Consider the following 27854-nt stretch of genomic DNA (forward strand, 5'->3'; position numbering starts at 1 on the left):
GCAAAAGTAGGAGGAATTGTAGCAGTAGTAGTAGTAGTGGTATTAGTAGTAGTGGTGGTGGTGTTTGGAAACATTTCTCGTGTACATCGAGACGTCTTCAGATGCGAAAGTATCGTTGATAAATGTGTTGGTTTTTTTCATTTTTTTCCAATAAGGCACCAAAGCCTTTCTCACGGAAATGAGACGACAGAAAAGCTTCGGAACAATTGTGTGTTGTTTGATGACAATAACAGCATACAACGCAGTTGTGTAATTTAACACTTTTTACTCAACATCAATTATCATAGTGTGCTCAGAAACAAAGCCATGCAGACATCAACAGTTTCATCACCACCCCGGCCTTGGGGGCCATTTTACGATTTTTATAATTCAATGAAACAATTTTAACCAGTGAAAATATGAAACTGAATTAAAATATATATCACTGCCCATTGTTAAATCAAATCTAATAATTGATGCCAAACAAAATCATCCCAAAAAAACCTGATCAGATTCATCGTGATATTGTTCTCGATTTATGTTGTTTCAAAAACTAGAGAAAATCACTAAACATTAAAACAATGTATGCCAATAATGGTGAATAATGACAGGAACAGTTATACCCAAGGGATATGTACCCGAAACTGCGTCACAAAACTATATCATAAATAAGACTACACCAGATACTTATAACTGTAATACGGTTCATGTAATACAGGACTTCATGGTTCCACAACGACATCATGTTACTGCGAAAACGGGAAGCAGAATTTCAACGTGAAACCAAAATAGAAAAACCAACGGGAGTTACCTCCCCTTTCGTGTTCTTATTAGGGGTCAGTACAAGAACACGTACAAAGAGAGATAACTCGGCTATCAACTGTGTGGCTCTTATGACTTAGTACTATGGCATTCGATAGAATACTTTTGTTAAAAACAGACAAGACATTGTTCGAAATTTCAGGTTTCTAGTCCATTGTACAAAACATTTTTCAATATTGATTACTTTATAGTCTTAAACAGTGGCATGCTGTTTTCATTATAAAACATCTTAAGCTACGCCGGGAGCGTCCTGAAAGTATTTAAACAGTGTGAAGATTATGAACAAAATATCGACATTTCGACATGCTTGTGTGTTTGCCAGCAACACAGGCTAATTTCTATTGAGGGTTCACGTTGTCATGTTAGATCACTTTTATTTATTAGCACACGTCACATCGGTACACACAATCTATAGACACTAATGCATCATCACCCTCCAAGGGGTCAACAGCAGGTCACTGTATATGCTTTACATATCTCTGGCTTAATTAATCCCGAAGTAGAAGCGATATTCCCAGCTCAAAACAATCAACATGTTTTGCACAATATTGTTAATTCTCGGTCGTCAAATCCATGATCAGGCGTCCATGTGATCACAGTTTATTTGAGGAACAGAACGCTATGCTGGGCTTACGTACATGAATTGAGCAGCTGTCAACATTGTTCAAACACTTGGCCTTAAAGGCGCAATGCAGTCTGTTTTGATTCAGCCATCTTAAGGCTGTTTGACGCGGAAACGTGCAAGGTGACGTTCTCAGTCCTGTTAACTTCCCTGAGTCACCAGTTTCGTAATGATTGACATGTCCACCATTCACTTAACATGTCAGTGAAAACGATTATCAATGAAGTTTGAAATGTAGGTCTTTGGTATATATACATCTTGTTTTCACGAACCTAATATGTTTTTTACCCATGACTGCGAATTCACAAACTTGTCAAATCGTAGATCTAAGCGTTCAATGGTAGCCATCAGACGTCCCTCATGTCCAATCACAGTCGTCAGTTCAATTCAAAGGTAACGTTCAATCTGAGCCATTGCGTCATTCATTGAAGTAGTTCCCAGATCACGTGTCATCAACTCTATTGTCCTCCTCCGCAATGTTTAGGTGGACTTTTTCCGAGTCTGCATCGTAAACCGCTTTGGTTTCCTTTGCGCAATTGTCATTGCCATTTCTCACTGGAGAACGGTTGATAATAACTGATGGCTGTGTCTCCACGTTGGTGTATTGCGTATAGCTGTTCGAAGTACTGTTTTGACGTGAAGTAAAAAAGAGGCATGGTACTACCAGTTTGAACTCTTTCTTAAAGTTATCATTCATCCAGGCATACAGGAAAGGGTTATATATCGTTGAGCTCATTGCGATGACATGGGCAATGAAGAATATCAAAGTGAAATAGTACCACACAGCAATGGTAGTTTCATACTCCCGGACTAGATGGACTACGTTCAAGGGCATCCAGCAACACACAAATATCGTAACCATGGCAATCAACATTCTGTTGGTGCGCTTTTTCCGTTTAATTTCCAGTTCATCCCGCTCCCGCGTCCTTGACCCGCTGCCAATCTTGACCTTCGTCCTTTTCTTCAAGGCCAGGGACACCATCGTGTAGCAGAAGGTGATGATACTGCAAGGCACTATGTACTGTAAGACAAGACTGGTTACAGTGAAAAACTGTCGGGCTTGAACTCTCGGCCATTTCTCGGAGCATGCGTAGCTGTCCGTCTTATTGGTCACCTCAACTTCGTGGTATATTCCAAGCGGTAAAGAAATAGACACGGATATGATCCATATAGCGATTATCATCAGGAGACACATGTAGATCTTCATACGCGGTTTGAAGGGGTACACAATCACGAAATACCGGTCAACGGCAATGGCGGTGGAGGTCAAGGTCGAGACGTAAACGCTGATGCAGAGGATCATGGGAACGATGTGACAGAGCCCCTCCCCGAACACCCATGAATCCAGGAAATACGATATGGGAGTGAACGGTACAGCTAGAAGGGCGATCAAAATGTCAGATACGGCCAGATTGGTGATGAAGATGTTGGTGATTGTCTGCATGGCCTTGTTTCTGAGCACCACGTACACCACGAGGGAGTTGCCGGTGATGCCCAGGAGGAAGATGATACAGTACAGGATGATGAACAGGACCATCAGCCAGGTGAGACGCATTACCTGCTGATTGTCCTCGGGGTCCATCAGGGGGTAGTAGGGAGAGACGCTCTCATAACGGGGGGCTTGTTGGGTGGTGCTGTCACCCCCAAAACGACTTGCCACGTATCCGCTGGATGACGTAATAAGAGACATGGTGGCTGTGACGTCACTTCCGCTCAAGATAGTAGATTAGTGGGCAACACTGGTTAAGGGCATTCCTGAAACATATGAAAAGAATGAAAACGATGAAATATATGATTGCATACCAGTTTATATCTTACAAAAGTAAGTGATAATGATAGCGTTAATTAGTGTAAAAAAGATATTGTCCTGACAGATCAACAGTCGTATAGTCCTTGAAGAAACATTCGTTTTAGGGAATTTCTATAAATATAAAGCCACTATAGCTATCGTTGATGCATTAACATGAGTTCAATGCAATCAAGGTGTGTAAATGTTATAAATGAAATAGTAATATGGGCCAACCCACAACTTAATTTTAAAACACCACATATTTGCACCAAACACATCTTTGAGTGAGCTATTGAATGACAGACATCTACATAAGGAAACACAAAAGTCATTCGCACCGACAAACGATAGCACAGAATAGTCAACATGTCGTATTGTATCACTAAGTATGTAATTTCCCTCTTTTAAACGGGTTTAAACTCTCTCTTTGGGGTTATTCCGGGGCAAGGTGGCCCCATCTTCCCGAGGCAAGGGAGTCAATTGACTTTAACAGTCCAGTTTCAATCCTTGTCGAATTCTACTGGTATTATTGAGTTATACTTTGGCTAAACTAACGAGTCTATGCATAGTCCAGTCAAATCGCGTAACGAAAAAGAAATCAGGTTCGTAAACAACATGGCGACTGCTGTGAAGATTTCGTTCGATTGCAGTATTTGCAAAGCATGTGTACCGTCAACTTAGCGAAAACAGAAATTTTCCAAATCTTTTCTTGTTTCTCATCAATGTGCTCACGTGATTTTATGCACTTCGCGAAGTAAGACCCGTTTTATCTTGACTGGGGGTAGCGATTGACGTGAAGCAAATGCACGTGATATGAGAGGTGGAATCTGATTGGTCAATAGGAGCGACATAGAAGGAACTTTATCGTAATAGCCACCGGTGGCGTTACGATCGAGCCAAGAAATTTCAGTCTCGTTTGACTAGGGTGAAAAAGGGACTTTTACAGTTAACTCCCTTGTCTCGGAAGCTGAGGTGGCCCAGTCATCAAAGGAACCGACATTCGCCATAAAGAGTTGTCTCCCTTGTATGTTCCAGAAGCATGTGGTCAATGGGTCGAATCCAATTTGCCCTGATTATGTTTGTCAGTACCATTACCGAACCCGTGGTCTAAGGAATGCATCACTTCGGACTACTAGCTGACTGTTCGAGGCGGCAATAAACCCAACCCACATGCGTGTACGTCCTACATCACGCTGATCAGTTTAGGTGCTCAGCTGGGTAAGCAACGAACAAATGGACGTTCGAAATAGGTCAGTAAAATTTCAACACGTTCAAACAAAAGCCTAAAAAACTTCTAATGAGAATTTCTTCTCATGAAACGAAAGCCAAGTGTAGTGTAAGACCCTTAAAGTAGAGCAGGTCATGTAATGCCTTCCTGAATTACACGTATCCTTCCTGTTCCACGTATGTGATGACTCTTTGTGGAGGAGGTCTGACACAATTGAAGCTATGAACCCACATGGATCTTCTCAGATGAAAGCTCACGCACAACCACACACATGAAGACATCAAAGATCTCTACTGCTTTGAATCGTAAGAACTCAGTGTACTTCTAAATATAAAAGCCGTTCTTCTTATAACATTCGCACAAACACATATCTGTAGTACTAGTTCTTGTTCTGATGGTTCAGATTATCATCACATAAGTGAAAGTTTAACCCAAATGGTCCCACTCGCATTGTGAAGTGGTTCGGTTTGGTTTGGTTTGATGTTTAACGCTGCACTCAGCTGTATTCCAGCTATATGACGGCGGTCTGTAAATAATCGAGTCTGGACCAGACAATTCAGTGATTATTATCATGAGCATCGATCCACGCAATTGGGATTGATGGTATGGATCAAACAAGTCAGCGAGCCTGACCATCCGATCCTGTTAGTCGCCTGTTACGGCAAGCATGTGTTCAGTGCATCTTCAGCATCCCATGCTTGCCGTAAAAGGTGACTATGCTTGTCGTAAGAGGCGCCTAACGGGATCGGGTGGTCAGGCTCGCCGACTTAGTTGAAGCATGTCAGCGTATCCTTATTGCGTGGATCGATGCTCATGATGTCAATCACTGGATTCTGTGGTCCAGACTCGATTATTTACATACTGCCGTCGTAATGCTAAAATATTGCAGAGTATGGCGTTAAACAACAAGCAAAGAATAATCAAACATGCATACGGCGCGTATCAGTATTCAGTATAACCACATGAGGAAATAATACTAGTCCCAAAAAGTTCATTCGCCTCCTCATTTTGGAGAAAACAATTGGATGTTTTCAAGCGTTGAATAATCCCCCAGACTCGATATTTTCAAAGATTTAATGTATGTCAGAGTTAGACAAGACTTGGTGTATGTCAGAATCTGTTCTTTACTTATTGTTATAGTGCAAACCATTTCAATACTTTTATTTATAATTGTGCAAACCATTTCAATACTTTTATTTAACATTTCATTTATCTAAATACCTAACTGGTTCAATATGTTTCCAAGTGCACCGAAATTCTATGCCCTTTGTCTGTTTAATATATTCAGCAAACATTCGGCGTATCCCCTCTTATCATAAGCCCCTCCGGGCGGGACCCTTAATCTCCAGCGCTATCTATAAATTTCAATTAACACCTCCTAACGTCGCCGGATCTTACGTCTATACATACACGTGGGACAATGACCTTGCCACACGTTACGTAATACCTCGCTCTACAAAACCCGACTGACATGGTCAGTCAGGGAGACAGCCTGGAGACAGCCTAGAGAAGAGCCAGAAGGTAAGTGACAGAACGGTTCTCCCACCCGGGAACATTGGCCACTAGGTCCCGGTGTGCGTTCTGTCACGTTATTATCAACATGTACCTTTTCGACTCATTTCAACCATCAACAATAAATATGGCTGCTGTCGTCTAAACTTCACCCCTGAGTTTTGTCTTCCGTCATCACCCTGAGCTACCATCCGAGGGCCGAAACTTACGCCCTTGGACACTTAGAAAGTGTTATCCCAAATATAACATTTGTAACATTTGGCCACTTTCTAAATGACCATTGTGGGTTCATAGTTTTCGGTCACGGGAGCCATGCAGAGTAGAGGGATACACAAAGTACGTGATCTAGACTATCAGTCGTCGGACTTTCATATTGAGGAACCCCGGTGGCTGAGTGGGTCAGATCACTGACTTTGTGTGCGGGCGATAAGGCCCCTCACTCTTGCAGTGTGGGTTCGAATCCCGGGCGGGACAGAACCCCAAATAGTACTAGAATCTGAACTTTACTAAGAAAGTGTTAGACAAGACTCGATGTATTTCAGAGTACTCCGTTAGAGTTAGACAAGATTCGATGTGACTATGTCAGAGTGCTCTATGTATTTAAGGGGTAGACAAGACTCGATTTATGTCAGACTTAGACAAGACTCGATGTATTTCCGAGTACTCGGTACTTAGGAGTTAGACAAGATTCGATGTTTTGTTTGTTTGTTGTTTAACGCCGCACTCGGCAATATTCCAGCTAGATGACGGCGGTCTGTAAATAATAGAGTCTGGACCAAACAATCTAGTGATTGACATCATAAGCATCGATCTAGGCAACTGGAATACGATGATATGCATGAAACAAGTCAGCGAGCCTGACCACCCGATCCCGTTAGTCGCCCCTTACGACAAGATTCGATGTGACTATGTCAGAGTGCTCTGAGAATTTCAGGGTTAGACACAACTCGGTGTATTTCAGAGTTAGACGTGACTCGATGCGTTTCAGAGTGAAGGATATGTGCACTTATTAACATCATTTTTCGTTGGCAGATGACACTGACACAGCGATAGGGAAGAGGAAAATGACAGGTTCACTGGTTCAATACAAACTAAATTGATACCATAGTGACATCCAAGGTTCCCTATATCAGAGACAGTCATTCAGTGTGACAAGCAGAACGAAATCCAATCAAAGCAGTATCTCATTATTGGGATGAGACGAGTGACCCTGTCTTGCTGCTTGTTTCAAGGAAGCTGGGATTTGAGCTACAGGTGCCACACGTGAGGTCATCACTGTCACAGCGTGATACTCCATGCCGCAGTGGGGGATGGACCTATGCGTATAAAACACATTGCTCTGTTGTTGCTAAGGACATTTATCTTGTAATGGTTAGTGTATTGCTGATGCGATAGACACATCCAATAAACTTGGGACCACCAGAGACCATAAAATAAATTTATAGTCTCTGGTACGATCCGATAAATATGCAAATGAGGTCACCAAGCGGAAACTAATTTCAAGTTCTATACATCGATGCACTACATTCAAAATAAACTAAGCCTGTGAAGATCCGGGTTAGCATAGGTCTTCAGCAACAAATGGTTGGTTGGTTGGTTTGTTGTTTAACGCCGCACTCAGCAATATTCCAGCTATATGACGGCGGTTTGTAAGTAATTGAGACTGGATCAGACAATCCAGTGATTAATATCATGAGCATCGATCCACGCAATTGGGATCGATGACATGCATCAACCAAGTCAGCGAGCCTGACCACCCGATCCCGTTAGTCGCCTTTTACGACAAGCATAGGCACCTTTTACGACAAGCATGGGTTCCTCAAGGCCTATTCTACCCCGGAATCTTCACGGGTCCAGCAACAAATGCTTGCTGTGAAAGGTGACTATGCGTGTCGTAAGAGGCGACTAACGGGATCGAGTGGTCAGATTCGCTTACTTGGTTGATGCATATCATAGTATCCCAATTGCGTGAACAAATGTTCATGACATCACAGGATTATGTGGTCCAGACTCGATTATTTACAGACCGCCCTTATATAGCTTGAATATTGCTGAGTGTGGCGTTAAACAACAAACAAACAAAGCAAAGCATCCTACCCCGACGGTGCATCGCAATATCGATCACGAAATTCTCTGGTTTATACTCGATTATTTACTGGCCGTTGACATAAAGTTGGGATATCGAGCGTGGCTTTAAACCCCAAAAGCTGTATATATGTTAAACACGATTGCAGTGGAACTCAAGAGTTATCAAAACCAAATTGAATCAGCCATGATTCATCTATCTATGAAACGTATGGCAGCCCCGAAGACGTTATATGGAGTCGATCCCATCACGTGACTAATGTAATATAATTGCATCGTCTACAGGCCTAACGTCTCGCAATAAGAGACAGTTATAACGCTGATGTTTTGGTTTTTTTTAATGTCGGTCAAATAAAGTTTGCATAATGACGTTCCCCTGTGTATAATCCCATAAGACAGATTGGTCAAAGTTCACCAGCTTGAGCATTCAACTGGACTGGGGTTTGTGGTTATAGCTACTCAAGACACAGTCACGTATTTAATTATCACGTTGAGAGGGGTCAGTCAGCGACTTATCAGACGCGGCTGGAATGACCACCAACTGTTGTGGTCGTCGGACGTAGTTGCGTGTCCGTCTTTGAAATGTAGCTCTAGTGGAAGAATCACCCGAATGGCCAAGCTTGCTTCATAGGCAACTAGTTCTGAGCGACCAGATCGATGACAACAAAAGTCAGGTAATTGTACGAAGGAATGAGCAACGCCAGGCAAGGATACAAATAGTTGTCTGATTCAGCATGGACTTAGGCCAGTAGAATGAAGCTTCACAATCAAAAGACATTGATACCATGCCATGTATAGCAAAAGGTTGCGTGAGGACCGTATGAATTATTAATGACTGGAATTAGCCTGGTAGAGCTGCCTGGTAATCCAGGCTATGCCTGGAATCTAAACCTGAATTGACAATTTGACAGCCGCTGCTGTGGGGGTTTCTAATGCTGGGTTATCATAACACAATTACCAATTGCTACAACTGTAAGTTGGCCCTCTCCGTTAGTATTGACACCATGACATTATACATAGCGTATTGCCTTCCATCGCCAACTAAGATACGACTCCGTCAGACTAACATATAGACGCACATTACTCTCTCCTAATTTAATTTTCTGTTGCAGATTCCGGTATATTGCTAGCAGTTCTTGTCTATTTTGATGTGGATATTTTCATGGACTTGATTAAATTAAATGCATCTATTTCGCAGTCCTGCTGTTGGACTAAACCTCCATGTATACACCACCTCCAGGGGCATTTAGACAGTTCGTGACCAATGATATTCGTGATTGTTACTCCAGAGTAATTAGATCGATGTAGATATAACAGATTATTCCTTGACAACGATGAACTGATGTCCGCAATGAACTTATCTAACACAACGCACCTGGAGCATATCGCACGGTTTACTCCGTGGACCTCACATACAGACATATTTGCTTCGGGTTACTCTTCGTGTTGCTCACAGAGGTTCAGGAACCAACACGTGCCCGGTACTTTCGCGTGACGTGAGAGGCGAGCTGGCTGTGTCATCCTACAATTGTGCGTTGCCCGTGCTATGTACTACTGGCCTGCCTGGCCCGATTCTGTTACTTAACTGCCGCCGTGATATAACTGCCACCGAAATATAACTGCCGCCGTGATATAACTGCCACCGAAATATAACTGCCGCCGTGATATAACTGGGCATCTGGAGTAAATCTGCGTAAGACCAAATTCCGTCACTAACTCGACATGTATAGTAGTTTTTCATGGAAAGCCAGATATTGTTTCTGAGTATGTGGGTCCGTGCGTATGTGTTTGTGCGCGTGCGTGTACGTGCGTGTGCGTGTGTCTGTGAGTGTGTGTCAATGCTTGTATGTGTGCGTTTGCGTGTGTGGATGTTATTGTTGGATTAGTCGTTAGTTGCTTGGATTGTGTGCAGAACACGTGTTGCGTCAGTGTTGAGGACGATGACTCCCGGAACCCCCCATGAACACTCCTGAGACAATGTTCCAACGTTTTATCGTGAATGATAAAATAATGATTTTTTTTGCAGTATATAATAAATTTGGCTAACCTGTATTGAAATAAATGACAACCAGCGCTGCTAAAACACCTTCCACAACACTTTAACCACCGGCCACTGCTACAACGAATGCAACGAATACAACCAACCAATTAAACCAATACAACCAATACACCAGAGTCATTTCCGCATAAAACAAGTATTCAAAACAATGCCAAACAAAATACCATCATTGGGTATGTTCCACAAGTAAATGTGCCTTTGTTAGAACTGTTTCAATGACCATTAGTTACACGTTCTTTGTTACTGATTTATCACTCAGAAAAATATTTTCTTTAGCGCCCATTTACTTTGACAAGCTGTCATCACTCATGATAATACCTTGCACCAGTACCAACGGCATCACCTTGACGATAATGTCTTCGTCCACGGCCACATAACAACGGGAACTACTGTGACAACACCGCTACGTCTTGCACGTAGGAGTATCTGCAGCGTTGAGACACCCTGCTCCAGAGCAATGACCACCTTCTGGCTACCAGCATCTTCATCACCATGTTCCTTCAGGGTAATGAGTTTACATCTGTGGTCTCACCTAGGTCAGGAACCAACAACGTTACAATCAGCGCCACCTGCCGGGCATCTAACCAAGTGATGTCTGCACGTGTATGTCTCACGGTGTAGGTGGCGCTTTTGCCCGGGAAGGTGGTCTGACTCCAGACGTGATTTCCTGACCTCATTACTCACACAACGTTATTTGGACTGATGGATGAACGACAACAAACCAGCGAACACAGTGACTGTTTTGTAGCATGCACACTGCATATGTGATTCTGTTTTTTTGTTATTGCTGCAAATGGAAATGACATAAGACTTAATCTTTGAGGAACACCTGTGGCATTTCAATTATTAACACAAAAACTTAAATACTTGAATTAGGAGGTACGGATGGCCAAGTACTCGTCCAAGGCGCCGCGATTCGCTGTGCAGATTTGCGTCCCCTGGGCACGCCAGAAACCTATTATTGTAGTAGGTTCGAATCCCGGTTCGCCCCGATTATGTTTCTAGGTTTGTCAGCACCAAATCCGTGCCCGTGGGTTTCACCGAAGTGGTAAACGTCTGAGACCTGCATCACTTCGGGCTCTCCCCCCCCCCCCCCCCCCCCCCCCCCCCCACCCCCATATTTAGCTGATATGCCGTGATATAACTGGAATCCTGTTAAAAGCGGCGTTAAACCCAACTAACTCACTCACTTAATACTTGAATTGATAACAAAAACGTACAAGTAATTAAAACACTATTGTACTGAACCTTATATCTAACATTGAAAACAGTCGCTTAATTAGCCAAGCAGAAACACAATAGACTCGCGGTAATAATTTGGTTTTGGTACTGTTCTGTGGAGTTCAATATCCCTCATGGCAATTCCTCCATTTACATGGCCACACAATTACGATTTGGATGTTTGTTTGTTCTCAGTAAAGAGAGATTATTAGCGAAGTGCGTTTCCATGTTGTACAAATCATATGTTAGGAATACAATTTTTTTTATTTGAGCCTTTGACGAGTATGCATTGATAGTATTTCGTACTTCAAATATATGATATTTAGAATACGGAAATCACGAGGGTAGTGATGTCATGCTAAAAAATCGATGGTAATGGCCTAATTTCCTTCAATGAAATGTCATCCGTAACTGAGTGGGAATACACCATTTGAGTGATCCGCTCAATTTATCACATAATGCAAATGTCGTGCAGCGGCGACACATTGGGTAACACCTATCTTAGCGTAGCGGGAAAACTGGTCATTAGTTTATGGAGTTTTTGTTTTGTTTGTCTGTTGTTTGAAGCCACACTCAGCAATATTCAAGCTATATGACTGATGACTGTAAATAATCGAGTCTCGACCACACAATCCAGTGATTGACATCAACCAAATCAGAGAGCCTGACAACCCGTTCCCGTTAGTTGCCTCTTACGACAAGCATGGGTTGCTGAAGACTTTGATTATTTACAGACCGCAATCATGTAGGTGGAATATTGCTTCATGCGGCGTTAAACATCACACACACGCACGCACACACACAATCATATAATATTGTAAACTAAGGGATATGTTTTGTGAAGTGAACGCCCAGCAATCCCAAAGCCTCAAGTTTCATTTCAAACCCGGGAACAGACAACGCCATGACTGTACGACATGACACTGTGAACACGCACACGTCACTCAGACGCCGTAGACTCTTCCATAAACACTAGGCCGAGCGTATAAACATACAGAGGAGAGGAAGTAATTGCCATGGCTTGAACCATTAGTTAAACAGCTGTTGGTACGAAACAACCTTCATCCATTTACGTTCATACACCCATCATCCATCAATCTGGTCATCTATACAACCACAGACCAAAAAAAAAGATTTTTATTAAATGGTCTCTGATACAACCAGCTATCAATCACATCATGCACGGACGTCCACGTGATGTCTTCTACAGAAGGAGTATATCTGTGATAATGTTGAAACGCAGCATCAACATAAAACAAGACTGTATATTTGTTTGTTTGTTTGTTTGTTTATAGTTTAAGGCAAATAGTCCAGCTGTATGACGGCGGTCTGTAAATTATCGAGTCTGGACCAGACAAACCGGTGATTCATATCATGAGCATCGATCCACCCAATTTGGATACGATGACACGCATCAACCAAGTCAGCGAGACTGACCACACGATCCCGTTAGTCGGCTCTTTCGCCAAGCAAAGTAGGTTTTTACGGCAAGCATGGGTTGCTGAAGACCTATTCCAACCCGCATCTTCGAGGATCCAAGACTGTTTAAGGCATATTTTTACAACAAAACTTTGCATCATCTGCAGAAGGAATATATCATTCTATAGATGATAAAATGGAGCTTAACAAGAGACAAGACGTTTTAAGTCATATGATTGCGTGTCCACAAAAATCGAGGTCGAGAAAATAAAACACGCTGACGATTACGCTGTTGACAGCTACCATTGCATCAATACATCGCTGTCCCTCTCACCACTCACGGGGAGACAGCTTAAAAGCATCTTAGTCTCAAGGTATTATCACGGGGGTGGTCTAGGAAGAGCTGTAGACCGCGGGAATAGGAAGTCGGGGGGTGGGGGTGGGGGAGCACATGATGCGAGGCTTAAGCCCGGGGGGCAGGTTGGTAACAGATGTGTCTCGGTACTTACAAAACAATCAATTAAACACGTCAAGACGCGCTAGTAATATTTAATCCGTACCGCGGCTGACGTACGTCTTGCACGTGTTAGGTAATGTTAACCACGACTGATATATCCAGCGTAAGAGTGAGTGAGTGAGTTGGTTTATAGCGCCGCTTTTAGCAGTATTCCAGTTATATCACGGCGTGTCAGCTTAATGTGGGAGGACAGCCCGAAGTGATGCAGGTCTCAGACGTTTACCACTTCGGTGAAACCCACGAGCACTGGTATGGTGCTGACAAATCTAGAAACACAATCGGGACGAATCGGGATTCGAACCCACAATCATAGGTTTCTGGAGTACCCAAGGGACGTAACTCTGCACAGTGAATCGCGGCGCTTTAGACGACTGGGCCAACCGTCGAAACCCCTAGCTTGAAGAATAATATTGAATAATGCTAAACATCAAACAAATCAAACAAACTTATTTCCCTATTGCTTTATATTTAATTATCGCACCATGGCGCAATCCTTTTGATGTACCACAGACGAGCATCGCTTAGCAACTGATCCTTAATTCACGCTGATACAGATGCTTAACAATTAGTATGACTTCAAGAAATATTTTCATTGAGAACGAAATTGCGTAATATACCACAAACAACTAAACCGTTAAACCCTTAAAATCATCTTTTTGTGAATTGTTTGATAAGCATTACTCAGAAGTTGACGGGTGACAAAGTAGACACAATTTTATGGATAACAACTTCTTATTACAGCATTAAAGAAGTTGTTATCCATAAAATTGTGTCTACTTAGTCAACTTTTTTGTCTTTAAGCCTGCATATACACAGTGACTGTAAATTAGGCTGATTCATTTAACAACATCATGCCAACTGATGAATTTGACGATTAACAGATGAGTAAATATAAGCAAAAGTTCTACATACCCGTTTGGGGTTGAGAATATGTATATGTTACACTAAACCAGAGTTGGTGAGTTCTGCGCCGTCAAAGACTAATATCCTGAGAACAATACAATGTGTTAGTCAATCTATTCACGCTGTGTCGACAGACGGGGCAAAGACCGCTCAATCACCACCTGACGCAAAGGCGGATGAATTAACACGAGGCAGCATAAGGACACATCCACGTCAGGCGAAGCTAATATGTTGGCTTTCTGGTCATGCCAATAACAAAATGTTTGTTGGCAACAGTACAGTGTCCCGGTCAATTGTTTGCACGATAGGTGAACGTGCTAACATCATTTAGCCAACGACACGCCAGCGCTCTCGGATATTGCCTCGTCAAAACCAGACGTTGGAATACGGCAGCCTAATTTTGCGAAATGGTATTCATGTATCGCCCATTGCCGTATCACTTAAATCATTGTCGACACATGCCTCGTGAAGTGCAGTGTACATAAATGTCATAGTGGATATATTTAATGGCTGATGTAAGTGACTCGGGGATATTCGTATTCATATCATTGTCAAAGTAATAATCCAAATTCATATTCACAAATGAATCATATACGTGTCAATATGTGCACAACGTTCTGGGGTTATTAACACATGTCCTCTTTTACACACGCCTACCAGTAGAGTGAGTGAGTGAGTGAGTGAGTGAGTGAGTGAGTTGGGTTTAACGCTGCTTTTAACATTATTCCAATTATATCACGGCGTGTCAGCTTAATGTTGAAAGGAAAGCCCGAAGTGATGCAGGTCTCAGACGTTTAGCACTTCAGTGAAGCCCACGATCAAGGGTATGGTGCTGACAAACCTAGAAACATAATCGAGTCGAACCGGGATTCGAACCCACAATCATTGGTTTCTGGCGTACCCAGGGGACGCAACTCTGCACAGCGAATCGCGGCACCTTAGATGACTGGGCCACCAGTGCCCCGCTACCAGAAGAGCAGGACATGCTTACCCTTTTTGCGACCACTGATGTTAGTAATCCATTCATATAACAGTCATCACATTTGTGTGCCTTTACGCCCTATGGAATCCGTTTCGGCAGATTGGTTATTCTCTGGTGATGATATTTTTAGTAAACATGCTTATGACACTAGGGTCATTATTGTGTGTTTCAATAATTTATTATTACAGACTATCATTATAACCCTAATCTATATATACTGTTTGCCTTGGTTAGGCCATTAACGAACGCGTTCCTGATGTGACGACAGTACACAAGATGCACAAGATAGTACAATGCGACTCTTTTTAAGCAGCTGTTACAAATGATGAGCATCTTTCAAAAGAAAACTTTCGACTCGATTAATCGAAACTGATTCTGAAAGCACCAGTCCTTCACACCTTGGTTAATATGCAGATCGATGACATGCATCAACCAAGACAGCGACCCTGACCATCCGATCCCGTTAGTCGCCTTTTACGACAAGCATAGTCACCTTTTACGGCAAGCATAGGTTGCTGAAGACCTATTCTACTCCGGAATCTTCACGGGTCTCGATACAACGTGAATAGATTCATTTGCCTAGAGCAGTGTATTCTTCTAAGGACCAGATATTGGTCTTCCATGGCGCAGAACTCACTATCTCTAGTGGAGTGTAAGATACTAGTACATATTGCATACATCAATTCAGTTCAGTGCCTGAATTCGAAAGCCATGTAAACTTTTCAGTGATACTGCCAAAGGGAAACTAGAAGAAATCAGTGAGAAGTTGGAAATAACCAACATCTCTTCACAAGAAATTCAAACGGACGCCAAGAAGTCAAATAATGCACTGTGAAAAAATGTGGTGAAAAACATTAACGAAAACGGGACCAAAGAAAAAGCGTTCAACGAAGAACAACTTTTCAAGGTATGTGAAACTTAACTGGAAAACAACCTAACATTAATATGTAAACAAACACCTATGTCATCTTTGTCAGATGATAATGAGGCATATTTGAGACAGAATCGCATGTATTCCGAATGGCAAAGTAACCTAAGTGAATGAAGATTCTATAATGTTTACAGCACAAGACGCAAGGTAGAAAGTTATAAAGACTGGCTTAGCAAGGACGGGCCAGTACTCCTACGCAAATTGTGCATTAATAAGATCCTGGGTGAACAGACGGAAGAGACAGACACACGTAAAGAGTTGGCCGTTAAGAGGTTCCAACCGAAAGTAAAACTATTAGGAAAAGGTCTGTCGAGATACGTGATTTGCATTTCAGGACACTTCGCCTTAGGTTCGGACTTATAAATTATAGAAGGTAGACGCTGCAAAAAGTCGGCGGTAATATGGAGTAGGAGTGAGTGAGTATGGTTTTACGCCGCTTTTAGCAATATTCCAGCAATATCACGGCGGGGACACCAGAAATGGGCTTCACACTTTGTACCCATGTCGGGAATCGAACCGGGTCTTGTAAGTGACGAGCGAACGCTTTAACCACCGGGCTACCCGACCGCCCATGGAGTAGGAATTTAAGGAGACATAGTTCTGGCATTACTGTCAACTACTGCGGAGAAAGGAAAGGTGTGAAGGAAAAAAAGAAGCAGCAATCCCCACCCTAAAATTACAAAGAACATGAACCGAACTGCAGCATAGAACCCCGGCCGGAGTTACACAAGTGTGGTTAAGTGTGACGCGCAGCAGCCATTCCGCCAAGTCAGGTCAGGGCGAAGTGACAAACAAAACACTCATGAGGATCAGGTGATTTAAACCAAGGAAGCAACCACGTGGAAGATACATGTAGGGTCGATGCAACATAGTCACAAGAGGAAACAGTTGGGTTTCCCTCCTCGAGGTCAGCATCTTCCCGAGGCAAGCGTGTCCACTAGCCTATACCAAAGCCTAGTTTCTACAAGACTTTGATAATTGGATGCTCTTGCCTCGGGAAGATGCGGGGTGAGGGATTCTGTGAAAAGGTGAACCGCCATGGTCAAGAATATAAATGACAACAAAAGAGAAATAGAAATCATTCTCATAGAAATTATGAAAACAACCATACATTAAACTACTACCGTCTTCAAAGAGTGAGTGAGTATGGTTTTACGCCGCTTTTAGCAATATTCCAGCAATATCACGGCGGGGGACACCAGAAATGGGCTTCACACATTGTGCCCATGTCGGGAATCGAACCCGGGTCTTCGGCGTGACGAGCGAACGCTTTAACCACTAGGCTACCCGACCGCCCCCCGTCTTCAAAGAACCCGATACGGGTAAAACCAGTATCACCAGATTCCGAGAATCCCGAAGGTACACGAATTTATCCTAAATCTCTCCAAAAGAAATTTAACAGATACAGGGTCAACAAACAGTTCTAAGTGATATTGTCAACTCACAGCAAGGTGCGACACTAAACGTAAGTCATGATTGATTTGTAATCGTCCTTTATTAAGAAACCAAAGTGGATTTAATCCTAAACGAAATAGAGACAAATGTCTGGATGAATTTACGGATACTATCGAGACATTTCCTTTCAATAATTCCAACAGAGTAAAACACAATTTATCGTTTGAGGAGATAGAAGCACTAGCGGGAATTAAATACGTTTTAAATTCCATTGTGATCAAAGAGGCTGGTAAAACGTGAAGCGGTGGCATTATGGATTCTGCATTCTTGGAAAACTAAAGCGAATGAATTATTACATGACCGGGAATTCTATCGGGAAACTAACGACCGAGAAAATGCAAATAAAAAACAACATGAAACATAATTGTAATGAGCTCAATCAAAAGGAACACGATTATGTATGTAATTACAATCCTCAGACTGCATACTTTTATGGACTGCCAAAAATACACAAAAGTCAAGAAAAGAACTTGTGGAAATGTGGAAATCAAGATTCCGAAAAACTTATCATTTAGACCTATTGTTGGAGGCCCCAATAGGCCTTCTCACCGTTTGTCATACTGAAACCGCAAGTCATACCAACGGTGATGTTCCAGTGACCTTTGACGTGAAAAGTTTATATACTAACATACCCCATGATCTGGGACTTGACACGGTGTAATATTAGTTAAATAAGCATCCAGATGCTATTGACTGCAATTTCACACATACGTTCACCAAGATCTGGGGAAGAGTAGGTCTTCAGCAACCCATTTTTGTAAAAGGTGACTATGCTTGTCGTAAGAGACGACTAACGGGAACGGGTGGTCAGGCTCGCTGACTTGGTTGATCCATGTCATCGTATCCCAAATACGTGGATCGATGATCATGGAGTCAATCACTGGATTGTCTCGTCATGACTCGAGACCGCCCTCATATTGCTGGAATATTGCTGAGTGCGGCGTTAAACAACAAACAAACAACCATTGAATCTTTGAAATGCATACTGGAGATTAATACGTTCTATTTCAACAACATTTTTTATTTGCAAATAAACGGAACAGTTATATGAACTAAAGTAGCACCTACATACACTTCTCTGGTGATGGCATACATAGAAGAATGTCATATTCCAAAGTAGGATTCGATGGATGCAAATACAGCTACACGTATTCGTGAAACATGGAGAAGATATCTTAAAAATTAAAATATAAAAATTTAAAAAATATAAAGCAAGGAGACCAATTGAAAACGGATATATACTACAAGCCGAGGGACACGCATCAATACCTGCAGTTCAATTCATGTCCTCCGTGGCACACTGAAATTAATATTCCATGTTCCGTGGCAAGAAGAGTGTGTACTATTTGTTCTGATGTCCATATAAGAAACCTAAGCTTAGAAGAATTGAAGACCAAGCTCCAACCACAAGGATATCCATACGGAGTGGTTGAGTACGCTGTAAACAAAGCAAGGAAAATCCCACGAGAAACACAGTAAAACAAAAGAAACAGACACAGACACGAACATTCTTCCATTTGTGTGTACCTACAATCCTCGAAACTGTAAAATTATGCCCCTAATAAAAGCCAATCTTCCAATTTTACAACAAGGTAACACTGAAACAAATGTAACAGTTTTTTCTGAGCGTAAACTATCTACGCCGCACGAGAAGGACTAAAAATCCCAAACAATTCTTTGTCCATCTAAATACTCACAAAATACAAATACCGTCAGTGTAACAAAATGCCACACACCTCGATGTGGAACTTGGCCAATAATAACTGAAGACTGCAAATTTCAATTTTGCGAAGATAAACTATTTACCGTCAAAAACAACATGACCTGTCGCGGTAAAGATGTTATGTATGGGGAAACTGGTATGCAACAAAAAGACCGAATCACTGTACACAGACAGCAAACTCGAGATCCAAATGTATAAATGTAAGCAACCATATTTATGAATAAGGGAGTGACTATTTTACTGTCTTTCTGTTTTATAAATTGTTTAACAATGATATAAACACTTACGAATGGAAAAAGAACAGATGTCCATTATACTGTTGAAACCTAAACTTAATTCAAAAGTATAATTTTCAAAACTTTCCTGTGTAGTTCCATGTATGTTTGTGCACTCACACCACAATGTACTTACACCTTACACTATTGTCACCACTGTTACGTCATAGGTATTATGCCGACACAAATACTGCTGTTGTGCATCACCTATGATTGCATTTAAGTTTTAATTGCACCTGGGCGGCGAAAGATCTTGTGTACATAAAGGAGTTTTGCCATGCACTCATATCTGAACTGTTTTATTGAATATTTTGTGATCATCCACCTAAAGAAATCACTTCAAAAGAAATAGACGATGAGTGGGAGTTGATTATCCTACAATAAAACGCTGCGCCCCTCATGGTTTATTCCCTCTGCAGTGTTTTATTGTACGATAAACAACGACCACGAGTCGTCTATTTCTAATATAAGATATCAACTCAATTCGTTCAGCCTCTTTAAGGATGTCAATAAAAAGTAAACGCTTTAAAAATATTTACACGTATTTAAATATTGATGATTCCCAGAATAGAATCCGACTGCGGCAATGTCGGACAAGTTCATTTTTTTAACAGGGAGGGGTTACATATGGTCCTTCCCGCATATTCTCACAATTTTCACGTCGATAATCTGTACTTTTTCTCCCAGTACCGAATGCCATATCTCTCTCACTTTTGGAATCGATCGTTCGGCTATGGCGTTTAGCTACGTTTTCCGAGCTACATCTATGGGGAACAACTCTATAGATACTTCCCTATCAAATATACCGTTACGTCCATATCACCAAGCTGGATGCTTCCATGCCAAACACTCACCATATCCATATCAGTGTCAGCGCCATCAACAGAAGGCTGAGGTCGTGAAAGGCAGCATATACATATATATGTACAACCAAATGTCTATTGGGGCAACACAAATAACGCAAAGTTCCTGGTTAATGCGTCTGGTATTGTCTTGGAGTAGTCTGACATTTCAAGACTCGCAGTGGTTCCTTCCACATGTATGGTATGGACCCAGAAGGATGATGTGTTCCACAGAGCATTGTGCTCTAGCCGTATAGATTGTTTTCTACCCGTGCCATGGGTTGTTCATGGTTAACGTCCAAGCACGAACAGATGGCTTTGTAAACAAACACTTAAAACACACTTATCCTAATGTTTCCTACAGAACCGTTTCATGCCAATCAGATTTCTGAAACGTGTCTGTTTTCATATCAATACCGCAACCTTGTTTGCCATGTGGAGACTGGGAGTTGTAAAGAAATGTCAGTATATCCGCTCCTGGATGCCACGAGATGGCGCTACAACGGATAATTCAGTTATTGTTCAGGACAAAGCCGATGCTTCTTGCATTGTGCATTGCTATTAACTGAAAATGAGTTCAAATCTTTTTTTTTTTTTTTTTTATAATTTATTATTTTTGTTGCATTTTACATAAGTTGCGCATACATATTAGACTTGTCACTACATTTTCTAAAATAGTAAATGACAGCTTGACCAAAAGTTATTAAACATGCTAACATTCGAATTCAAAGTTGCTGCATATTTCGTTAAGTTGTAATAGGCGGAAAGCTCCCGTTGGATGTCTTTGAAATCTGGCTTTTTATGTTGTATTCTTTTATTAAATATGTAGTAGATATGTAATATTTTAATATCATTATCATTATGTTGAGAGGAGAATTGTTTGATATCAAAATACATTCGGGAGCGATTCTTTGTATATTTCCATCTAATATTTCACATATATTTTCATTCACACCGAACTAGGTTGTGTGGCAAGTTCAACCATATGTTTTACAAACCATAACTGGTAAATGAAATTAGGCATCGCTGGATCCCCCCCCCCCCACCCCCCCCACCCCCCCCACCCCAACACACACACACACACACACACACACACACACACACACACACACACACACACACACACACACACACTATCTCTCCCCATCATATGACTGAGCATGATGCCCCGTGATTGCAACAACCGCTAGAATCTTACTTCCATCTTCATCAAGCTGGATGCTCTCATGGTAAACACTCAGCAGCATCCATATCAGTGTTAGGGCTATCAACCGAAGGCTGAGGTCGTGAAAGGAAGTTTGTTATCTTCAATCAGCTGCAGCTATCTACTTGACTCCATGGAGCATAGTGATGTGTTTACAAAGATGGGATGAAATTGCAAGCACCTGATAATTTCACATATAAATCTAACCAGAACCCTCAGCGCACACGTCCCGAGCCATACATATTGGTGCTCGGTGGAATTTATTTTTTATCTTGGGAAACTAAAGATTTGAAAAGAAACAAATCGTTATTCTGCTTTGAAAACCATTGTCACAAATCGTCCCAAGTTATCTCTGTGACCTGCATCAACTCGTAACGCAAACTCGAACACTCCGACCTAAATCCAAACATCTACGGACCTAAGGTAAATGTCTCCACTTATGCACAAAGAGTTTTCTCCGCCGCTGAGACCTCTGAATGGAACAATCTACCCCTAATCTCCGTGAATGTCCTACCTACTCTGCTTTCAGAACATCAATCAAGATCAACCTCTTTCGCCATGCTTTTATAGTGAACAGCCCTCTCTTGTCTGCGCTTTGAGCATAACATTTGAGTATGGAAAATGCGCATTATACATGAACTACTATAGCATACCATATTATTTAACTGAAAGGGTCAAAAGGTTTGTCGAAGAAAGAGTGTGAGAGAATCAACATATATCAATGAAAGCAGAAGATTTTATTTTCCCAATATAACATTATTAAGGCCAGTCTGAATGTGTCAATGATCGCATATTGCACATAATGTCTCTTTTTTATAAGTTTTGTTTTTTAACTCTGTTCATAAAAAAACCCACCTGACTATGCTATTTCAGTACATCAGTAAAACAGTAAACTACGGATATAACGAACTCAAAGGGACCACTTAATTTAGTTCGTTATGACCGTAGTTCGTTATAAGCATATATACAACATAACTACAGCAATTAGTCGGGACAAAAAAGTAAGTTCGCCATATCCGTCAATTCGTTATAAGCGTGTTCGTTATAAACGTAGTTTACAGAACTGTTATCAGTAATACTCATTGGACACTGCTCTCTTCAACAAAGGCCAGCAGATGCATATATGATAGAGTCTTCAAAGAAGATGAAGAACACAAGCTGTTTGAATCCCAGTCTTACTGTGTGAAGTGAACAGAGATTACAGCGTGAATGATATTTTAATACGATTACAGGATTTTACAGGAGTCTTGTTGCAATTATTTCAACTATGACAGAACGCACTTACAAAGCAGTAAATACGAAAACAAATTGTACTTGGTATAACCATATTTCTCATTTGTCATCAATCTGTACTTTTGTGCTAGAAATACAAGATCAACGTGTATCACAACTGACAAAATTCCACCGCAATGTGTTGTTCTATGCCTGTGTGTCGACAAACATGCAGCTGATTTGCATCCCGCTGTTTCCGGACTATAGGGATATTTATGATTTAGATAAACTCGTCCCCATAGTAACCGTTCGTTAGCGCCAAGTAATGATCTTTAACACATTGTTATATATTGTTGTAATTGGGACCAATCTGTTGTGAGATGGTGATGGCTGGTGATGTTGTGGACACTGATTATCTATAGTCTAGCGGTGATTAGAGACAGCATCGTGTGGTACTGCAGTAATAATATGTATGTTATAAACAGGTTTCATTATCGGGATTTGTATTCCAGAAGAATAGGTCTTCAGCAACCCATGCTTGCCATAAAAGGTGCCCATGCTTGTCGTAAGTGTAGACTAACGGGATCGGGTGGTCGGGCTCGCTGACTTGGTTGATGCATGTCATTGTATCCCAAATGCGTGGTTCGATGCTCATTTTGTCAATCACTTTATTGTCTAGTACAGACTCGATTATTTACAGACCGCCGTCATATAGCTGGAATATTGCTGAGTGCGGCGTTAAACAACAAACAAACAAATCAATCCTGATTTGTTGCTGAGTTCCTTGCCGTTTATATCACTGAGACGCTTAAGTCAGCACGCGCAACTAGACTTCAGACCCATGAAGATTCCGGGGTAGGATAGATCTTCAGCAACCCATGCTTGCCGTAAAAGGCGACTATGCTTGTCGTAAAAGGCGACTAACGGGATCGGGTGGTCAGGCTCGCTGACTTGGTTGATGCATGTCATCGATCCCAATTATTTACAGACCGCCGTCATATAGCTGGAATATTGCTGAGTGAGGCGTTAAACAACAAACCAAACCAAAACTAGACTTCAAATCATTGACTTTATCCTATAGCGCCCACGGTTCTATTTCTGACATATGTATTACTCGTAGAACAGGTGATGCGTTAGCATAGCATCTCAGTTACATCCTAATTAACATTGTATTAAACAGCTAAAAAAGTGAAAATATATATAGAATGAAATACCACACGCAATGTAATGACATATGTATCGATTTCTTATATCATATACTTTTTTTGTAACAAAATTATTCCAGGGCAACAAACTGATATTATTTAAGTGGGTCAAAAATGAGTTGGGTGTCTGAATTTTTGTATACGTGTTTGGAAGACTCGGTAAACGAATGTCAATTTCTACCACTGGATTGATTTTGTTATAAGAAAGTTTAGCTACTCGTGAGTCTGTCGGTGACAACGATGCATGTATGATGTTCGACTTGCCAGAAGCATGACAATGCGGGTGTGTGTGTGTGTGTGTGTGTGTGTGTGTGTGTGTGTGTGTGTGTGTGTGTGTGTGTGTGTGTGTGTGTGTGTGTGTGTGTGTGTGTGTAATGGTGAATAGCGGGTGTCCAGTTAAAAGTCGTTGATCAATACAAAGATACAAACAAATTCCGGATAAACGAATCATAGCTACAGATTAACGTTCGCAATTGTAAATTAAAAACATATCGTTTTTAGTTTCATCAAAATCGGTAAACACGCTGCCGTGTGACTAGATTGTCTGATCCACTTTCACTGGATTGTCTGGTCAAGACTCAAATGTTGACATGCCGCTGTGGTATGGCAGGAGGACTGTTGTGCGGATTTAAATAACAAACACATTTCTTTTGAAAATCGTATGAGTGGAGAGTTCTATCGGTAGAGTAGGACAGCCTTACCCTTTCGCGAACACCCTGTGTCATTAACTTTCACCACTTTTGTGCCACTATTTTCACCAGAATCACCACAATTTATGACGTCAAAGCCAGAGATGAACCAGTCTCGATTACCCGACGAAACAGATTCCATTTGGCTTGGAAGGCAAAACAGCGGTGAGAACTATTACTGACAATCTATACAATCCTCTGTTGAACTCGTTTAAGAAAATGCAACACTTCTAACACATATTCATTGAAATCCTATGGACCCATGGACACGAGACGAGGATGATAATACATCATATAATTAAACGCAAAACAACCCGAATGTCTGTGTAGTAAAAACTTGGTCACACCGTCCAACTATCGTGATTCTCTCCAACCCTTCCGCCTGTTAACGCCATGGTACATTGTCCCAGCAAGATATATAAATTGGATCCAACAAGCAACCATTACGAGTTAGGTCTATAGATCCCTCCTCAAACCCCCTGCTTACCGTTCAGGTTTTCGAAGTGTGATTACTGGTTATTATCTTCAATTGCCGGGGTCTCACTGGTCCTACTTTTCACGAACGAAGCCTGTTTTTCTTGCTACTTATTCGTAGAAGGAAATTATCACAAACTTGTCCGGAGTACCCAAGTTCTCAACCTATTATAGCCACTGGTGACAGGAGGCACAGAGTACGGGGGTTGTTTCCCCGACGTGTTTATTTTAAAGAAAATAATACGTTTTCCCATATTAAGTAAAACTATAGGGTTCAATGGGTGTCTGGCTGAGTGTAAAACATTCAACGGACGCTTCACACTTATCGACTGATCGAAAGAAGGAAAGTAACGGATTTACTCGGAAGCAGTTGTTTACCAAGACTGTCCCTTCCTGTCCAGAATATAATAAAGGTAGCAATGCAGTGAACACTGTGTCTATTTTGTTGTTATATTTACAGGTTTTTCCTGAAGCAAACAAACAAACAAACGTTTTTTTGCTGAAATTCCATAAAGTCTGGCGGTTATATTTAGTTACAAACTACCTTTATTACCCCTTCCTGAAAGGGGTAAGGGGAGTCATGACAACAGTTACATGCTTAAGTAGCTTCACACACCAAGCGGCGTAATACAGGGGTCACAGAGTAAGACCTGTGGCGTCACCTTGCGACGTTAAAGAACGTCAGCGTGACAAGATATGCACGTGCTATCAGGCGACGTTAAATAACGTCAGTACAGCAAGGATTGCACGTTTTGTCAATCGACGTTAAAGGACGCCACCGGGTAGGAAGGAATGCACGTGTTGTCAATCGACGTTAAAGAACGTCAGTGTAGGAAGGAATGCACGTGTTGTCAATCGACGTTAAAGAACGCCAGTGTAGAAAGGAAAGCACGTGTTGTCAATCGACGTTAAAGTACGCCAGTGTAGGAAGGAATGCAGGTGTTGTCAATCGACGTTAAAGAACGCCAGTGTAGGAAGGAATGCACGTGTTGTCAATCGACGTTAAAGAACACTAGTGTAGGAAGGAAAGCACGTGTTGTCAATCGACGTTAAAGAACGCCAGTGTAGGAAGGAATGCACGTGCTATCAGGCGACGTTAAGAACCGATAATGAATAAAGAAATGGACGTGCTATAAGGCGACGTTAAAGAACGCCAGTGTAGGAAGGAATAAACGTGCTATCAGGCGACGTCAAGAACCGATAATGAATAAAGAAATGGACGTGCTATAAAGCGACGTTAAACAACGTCAGTGTAGGAAGGATTGCACGAATTTTTAGTCGACATTCAATGACGCCAGCGTAGGAAGGCATGCACGTGCTACCAAGCCACGTTAAAGAACGTCAGTGTTGCAAGGAATTCACGTGTTATCAGGAGACGTTAAAGCACGCCTGTGTAGGGAGAAATGCGCATGCGATCAGGAACTAAGTGATGTTTTGCAGTTTTGAATGGCTCAAGGTCCTGACCTTTTTTTATTTTAGGACATGTGTGTGTCACTATCAGTTTAGAATGATTTGTCAGTATATTGTTAAGATTGGTTTCGCTTATGGTCGAAGATGGGACACCTTGCCCGGGTGACCAGTGTTTAACCCTGTCAGCAATTCAAGATGACATGCCGCTCCATATGTTGATGTGTAGGTGAAACTCTCAATGTAATCGTAGATACAGATTGTTAAAAAATAATACAGAAATACATGTTGCATTAAATGGTAGAACGTGACGGCTGTCCAATATATGTATTGACTGAAGACCGCTCATAGTGTGTTTATTGGATACACATGAGCTAACGGCTAAAGGCAATCAGCAGGCGCAAAACACAATATTCCAATGTGGAAACCCAGGTTCTACATGTGGAGCTCGCTCCTTCTGGGTAGTAGCTGCGACTTAGTGCCCGAACACCTTGCCCGAACACCTTGCCAGGCAACCTTGCCAGAAAACCTTGCCCGAGAACCTTGCCAGAACACCTTGCCAGACAACCTTGCCAGACAACCTTGCCAGAACACCTTGCCAGACAACCTTGCCAGAACACCTTGCCAGACAACCTTGCCAGAACACCTTGCCAGACAACCTTGCCCGAGAACCTTGCCAGAACACCTTGCCAGACAACCTTGTCAGACAACCTTGCCAGAACACCTTGCCAGACAACCTTGCCAGAACACCTTGCCAGACAACCTTGCCCGACAATCTTGGCAGAACACCTTGCCAGACAATCTTGTCAGACAACCTTGCCAGAACACCTTGCCAGACAACCTTGCCCGACAACCTTGCCAGACAATCTTGTCACACAACCTTGCCAGAACACCTTGCCAGACAATCTTGCTAGAAAACCTTGCCAGAACACCTTGCCAGACAACCTTGTCAGACAACCTTGCCAGAACACCCTGCCAGACAACCTTGCCCGACATCCTTGCAAGAACACCTTGCCAGACAACCTTGCCCGACAACCTTTCAAGAACACCCTGCCAGACAACCTTGCCCGACAACCTTGCCAGACAATCTTGTCACACAACCTTGCCAGAACACCTTGCCAGACAATCTTGCTAGAAAACCTTGCCAGAACACCTTGCCAGACAACCTTGTCAGACAACCTTGCCAGAACACCCTGCCAGACAACCTTGCCCGACATCCTTGCAAGAACACCTTGCCAGACAACCTTGCCCGACAACCTTTCAAGAACACCCTGCCAGACAACCTTGCCCGACAACCTT

General features: G+C 42.0%; 1 protein-coding gene across 2 annotated transcripts in view; it reads right to left on the reverse strand.

The window, feature by feature from the left end:
* Window positions 1–250: 250 nt before the first annotated feature.
* Window positions 251–27854, reverse strand: part of LOC124112450 (neuropeptide Y receptor type 2-like) — a 202027-nt gene continuing 174423 nt past the window's right edge. For both annotated transcript variants that reach the window (XM_046472559.2, XM_046472558.2), the window contains one exon: window positions 251–3178. In XM_046472559.2, coding sequence (XP_046328515.1) covers window positions 1866–3113 — 1248 coding nt within the window. In that variant the 5' untranslated portion in view covers window positions 3114–3178 and the 3' untranslated portion in view covers window positions 251–1865. The remainder of the gene's footprint in view (window positions 3179–27854) is intronic.

Source organism: Haliotis rufescens, unplaced genomic scaffold (genome assembly GCF_023055435.1).
Source record: "Haliotis rufescens isolate VD_foot unplaced genomic scaffold, xgHalRufe1.0.p SCAF_12, whole genome shotgun sequence".
Taxonomy (NCBI): domain Eukaryota; kingdom Metazoa; phylum Mollusca; class Gastropoda; order Lepetellida; family Haliotidae; genus Haliotis; species Haliotis rufescens.